The sequence below is a fragment of the Centruroides sculpturatus genome, unplaced genomic scaffold (assembly GCF_000671375.1).
Source record: "Centruroides sculpturatus isolate CEXI.00-Female unplaced genomic scaffold, Cexi_2.0 scaffold633, whole genome shotgun sequence".
NCBI classification, from domain to species: Eukaryota; Metazoa; Arthropoda; class Arachnida; order Scorpiones; family Buthidae; genus Centruroides; species Centruroides sculpturatus.
This window is the reverse complement of record NW_019384853.1, coordinates 301,054-306,741: the sequence shown is the minus strand read 5'-3', so window position 1 is coordinate 306,741 and position 5,688 is coordinate 301,054. Positions and strand designations below refer to the sequence as shown.

Sequence of the window (5,688 nt, the reverse complement as noted above, 5' to 3'; positions counted from 1 at the left end):
ACTGTAATTTTATACATTTCTTGTGAAAGAAACATTTCTTATTCAACGGCCATAAAAATTATTAATATTAATGATGTCTCCAAAGTTCAACAAAGTTTTTGCAGAAAAATAACTTATCAGAAATCGCGCCCGTCGTTTGGTGCGCTGCTCCACGACAAAAACAAGCTTAAGTGATGGCGACATCAAACAGTGCACACTCAGTAAGTAATCCTACAATTTTTTGTTTATAGCATAGTTTATACGGATTATTCCCAAAAAAAATATACGTATTTTGGAAATGTTGAGTTGAATTAGTCTAGGAATCGATTAATTTTATGCAAGAAAACCTTTCAAACAGCCATAGTCCATAAAGTGCATATGTGCTGGGCTGTGATTGGCAAGGACTCGTACAAAATGGATTCATAAAGAACGGAACATATCTACCGTGTTATAGGGGGGTTGACTGTACACTGTTGAGGTGCCAGACAAGTATTTGGTACTCTAGTATGCTATGCAGTGAACATTACCAGTATCCAGATTTAGTGTGCAATTTGCTTGACCCATGCAATGTTGAAAACTTTATTAATGGACAGGGCCATACAGTTCTCATCAGTTTGAGATCTAGATCTTGACCTACATTGTGAGACATCTGCAACTATCCACATTTGTTGCAATTGCTTAGTTGTTGGTGGACAGATGTTCCCCAATAACCAAGCAGTCACAGCAAATGTGGATGGTTTACAAGTGAGTGTCTGGTAGACCCTATACAAGGCTAAATTTCATTCCTTTCATCTGCAGAAAGTGTAGGACTGCAAGGTTTACAACCACATAATGTATATCACTGAAGCATAATAAAACCTGTATAGCATCTCAACAGTATATTTCCAGATATGGGTCCATTAGTGGCTGAGTAGATAAAACACAAAGAACTGGTAGTTGGTCACAGATTTATATCTTACCAACAGACTAGTCATGTGGAGTTTTTTGGGTTTTCTTCATTTATCTAAGACACAAATATGGGCCAATTTCCCATAAAAAGTCTTTCTGGGAGGCACTTCTCAATTAGCAAGTAGTAAAATTTGATATATGAATTATTGTAATTATGTTCTATCTTATTATTTTTCTTATATTCAGAAATATATATTCTAACTTATATAAGCATGTGATTAATGTATAAAAAATATGAATGTGTGATAAATTTTATGAAGTTATGTAGAATTGTATTTATATGTAGTGAAAATATTGTAAAAACTCTGTACCTTGATATTAACCCAGCAGTGATGTAAATTAAAAAGAAAAACAAATGTTTCAGTCTACTACTAAGAATTGCTTCAGGTCACAAACTTCAAATAGATGGAACACCCAACTCTTCAATGTTCGAATGTGTCAAAAACAGATGAGCTTGCACGTAAATTCAAATTAAAATGTAAGCTGTTATGTTTTTTTTATACTTCATTAAAATAAATATTTAATATTATTGAAAGGTATTTACTGTATTATTCAATAACGTTTTTGAATATTTAGTTCAGTAATATGTTCAACATTGACTATTATTCTATTTTAATATGAGGGAAAAAATGGAAATGATAACTCTACTCCCAAAGTGTATCTTTCTCTAAGTTTTAATTACTGTAGTGTGTAAATATATTGCTATTTAATTTTTCTGTGTTATAAAACAGGCATGTTTATAATAATTAAATAAAATATAAATAATAAATATGAAAGTATTAAATTGTATGTTCAAATGTTCTATTCCATACAACATAGGTAAAAAATTAACATTCTATATAGTAATTACAACAACACACCTGAATTTTTGCCGAGCATAAAATTTTTTTATTTCAAACATTTTCAACCTATTTATTATAGGCCATCCTCAGGCTTACGATTATTGCTCCAAAATAGAACATAACGTTTTTTGAGTAAGTTTCATTTTTAAATTTAAAGATTCAGAATAATTTTTTATATGAAAAAATAAAACAACAGTAAAAATAAAATAAAATGGCATAAATAAATAAACACTGTATACAAGGCTAAGTATAACTATTAGAAGTTTTAAGGCTTTTTAATTAATCCCCATGCTTTTTTCTATCATGTACTTCTGTGAGATTGTGGATGAAAAGATAGTCACATTAACGGACAAAAAATTTAAAAGGCTTGAAAAAGCACTGCTTGCGTAATTCCTGACATTCTTAAAAAGGTCGCATAACCCCAGATGCCTAGAATCTTTGCATTTGCAGACACACAAAGAGAACAAGGAAATCAGACCGGTGGTGAAAAAATGTAACACACCAACATATATACTAGAGAAGTGATTAAAAAAAAGTACATATATGAAGAGCTAGAGGAAATTAATTGTGGCTCATGATCCAAATAAGGTGGTAAAAGAATTGCAAGACTTGGCTTTAACAAGACTGTAAGTCTATACCCATCCATGAATCTAATATCTTGTTTCAATGCACTCATTGAATTTATGGTCCAATACAATCCAATGTTATTGACATACTCGGAGGACTTGAATAATCTAGCAGACTTGATGTGCTACCAATCCTTTTTTGGATTCAATGGAGTGACATACAAACAAAAGAAAGGTGTCCCAATGGGAAGTCCCATGTCAGGACTCCTTTGTGAACTAGTAATATGTAAACTGGAAAAAGACATCCTCAGAGATTTCACAGAGGACATTATATTCTACAAACATTGTCAATGACGTGTTTATAATTTGGAAGGATAACTGACGAATTGAAGAATTTTTACTTGCAATCAATAGTAATAATGATGGGCTAAAACTAGAATAGAAAAACAATACTCATCTCCATTTTTTGGACATTGATATAAAATTTAAACAAGGAAATGTACAAACAGCAGTGTATTTAAAACCCATGCATGCTCCCCTATATATACCATTGTGGTCCAACAATCCATATAAGTACAAGTTATCAGCATTTAAGGCACTTATTAAAAGAGCGTTCTTATATTGCACCAATGTTCAAAATCGTCTTACAGAGATTGGTAGAATTAAAAGAATTGCAACAAATTTAGGCTACAAAACTGCCACAATTGAAGGCCTGGTCAAAAGTTACAGACAACATAAAGGCAAAAAAGATATTAAAGTAGATGCAGTTAACAAATTCACATACAATAAGCATATAGGAGGAGTGATGAATGAATTGAGTACTTATAAAAATGCAAAAATGGTATATAAAAGAGCACCCAACATCTACAGCTTACTAAGGAATGATAAAGACAGAGTAAAAATGCAAGAGAAAGCTGGAGTGTATAAAATACTATTTGAAAATCAACAATTAAGAGTAACAAAGGATTGTGGGTGTAACCAGAAGAAACTTAGCAATACATCTGTGAGATCACAGATACGACGTTAATAAAGGGCACAACACCATTTTAGCAATCATGGCGCAGATGGAAGAAGCGAATGTAAAATGGGATGAAGCAAAAATCATTAAAACAGTCCAATCCCCAACCATTGCATTAGAAATGGAAAAGATGGAAATATATAAAAGTAAAATAAAAACCATTGCCTAAATGCCAAGGATGCTAATGTGCTTCCAACAGCATGGAAGTACTGTACATGATAGAAAAAAGCATGAGGATTAAAAACCCTCAACTTGTAATAGTTATACTTAGCCTCGTATACGGTGTTTATTTATTTATGCCATTTTATTTTTACTGTTGTTTATTTATTGTATTTATTTATTTTTTCATACACACAATTATTCTAAACCTTTAAATTTAAAAATGAAACTTATTTGAAAAAGTTACATTCTATTTTGGAACGATAATCGTAAGCCTGAGGATGGCCTGTAATAAATAGATTGAAAACGTTTGAAATAAAATAATTTAATGCTCGGCAAAAATTCAGGTGTGTTGTTATAATTAATTGCAATTGCTGAGAGAGAGGTGGATAATTCTATACAGTTTGAAATGGTAATAAACTGAAAATAGCTCAAAAGGAGTCAAAAACATCTTTATAATTAAAGAATCTTTGTAACATTAACAAGAGTGTGGTGCAATTTTATTTATTAAGAATTTCTTATATAAAATCTAGCTTAGTTATTTTATAAAGACCATATTTGAAACATCTAAAATTGAACCAGATTTGAAAATAATAATTAAAAAATATATATATTTTACCTGTAAAGATCTGACTTTTAATCTGTAGAATATAATATAAATAGAAAAAAAATAATGAAAGACATTTGTTACATATAATTGTATAAATAAAATAATTTATAATGAATACTAGATATTGTTTCCTGTTATCCTCTTGTATTATACTATCAATATTTAAATAGATTTTTCTAAATAATTAAAGAATTATTTCATAAAATTTAGTTCATAACAAAATCTTTTTATTTCTTTATATCCAGTTCTTATGCAATCAGCATAAAAATCAATAAGAATTTTATTTATAGACTTCTCCTTTATTCATGTATTGTACCAAACATTAGCGAGATTTAAATAGCATGTATAATAATTGTTTTAAGAATAAAAAAAAACCTTTTCATTTTTAAAAAAGTTATCTTAATGATGAATTGATGTAGTTTGTGTTAATTATATATATTCAGAAGTATTGAAGAAATATGCAAATTAAAATTATCTGCTTATAAATCTTTATTTATAATTTTTAAAAAATATTTTTATGAAAAAAATTTTAACATTACAGAATAAAAAATTTGTAATATATGAACTAAAATATTAGCATTTTTTTAAATATAAAATTAATATTAATAAAAATTACTTTAAACTTTTAGAAAACACCTGGCCTTACTAAAAGATTGTTGACTGTAGCCATAATGGGTGTATTAGGAATCAGTGTTCCAGCAGGTTATAATCTTGGAGTTATCAATACACCTCAAACTGTAAGTTTTAATTATCAACTATTAAATCATTCTGATTTTTTAAAATTAACTTTAGAGATATTTTAAAAAACATATCAGTAAATTGTAAAAAGGAAAATAAATGGATTAATGTATAGATTGATGACTAAATTTATTTATTAATAGCATATATATTTTTCTACATGATAAAAAATATATAGAGATAGTAACTTTCATAAGATAAATTGAAAATTTATACATTAAATAAATTGATGCAGAGGTTTAAAGGAAATATATAATTAGGAAATCAATAGCAGTTTTTTCTGTATGGAAAAGACAATTTAGTTATGAAAGACAATACAGTGATACCCCAAACTTACGCGATAGGTGGGGCCGAGCGATAACCACATAAGTCAAATTCGCATAAGTTGGGGTATAATTTCGCAATTTGGGGGGGCGCTTCTGTCTGCCGAAGCTGCTGGCGCGTTTTTTTACTCACTTCAAATATGGTAAAGAACGTATCCTGTCAAACAATTTTACGTTAAATTCTTTTGTTTGTGCTGTGTACTAACATTATTAGTGTTGGAAAATCTATCAACATAATTAATATGTAACGCTCGCCAATTAATAGAGGTAGACCATCACGTCAAAGGTCAAAATCAAATAGTAGAAAGGAATCTGCTTCGACCACTAATACCAGGTTAATTACTGATTACAATTCACACGTCGAAAGAACTTCTCCTGAACCATCCTCTGCAAATGCAGGTTTGAACCCTGAAACTTCACTTCTAAGTTCACAACTATCAGGTGAGCCATTTGAATTTTTATCTTCTTCACCAGGAAAAAATTCATCCGATATATCAAGTATAAC

The 5,688-nt window shown here is 29.5% G+C and overlaps 1 protein-coding gene across 1 annotated transcript in view; it reads left to right on the top strand.

Moving 5' to 3' along the window:
- The window catches only part of LOC111630507 (solute carrier family 2, facilitated glucose transporter member 1-like), a 66,027-nt gene that overhangs the window by 20,018 nt on the left and 40,321 nt on the right, over nt 1-5,688 (top strand). Inside the window, exon 2 of the mRNA XM_023374619.1 lies at nt 4,752-4,859. Coding sequence (XP_023230387.1) covers nt 4,752-4,859 — 108 coding nt within the window. The remainder of the gene's footprint in view (nt 1-4,751; nt 4,860-5,688) is intronic.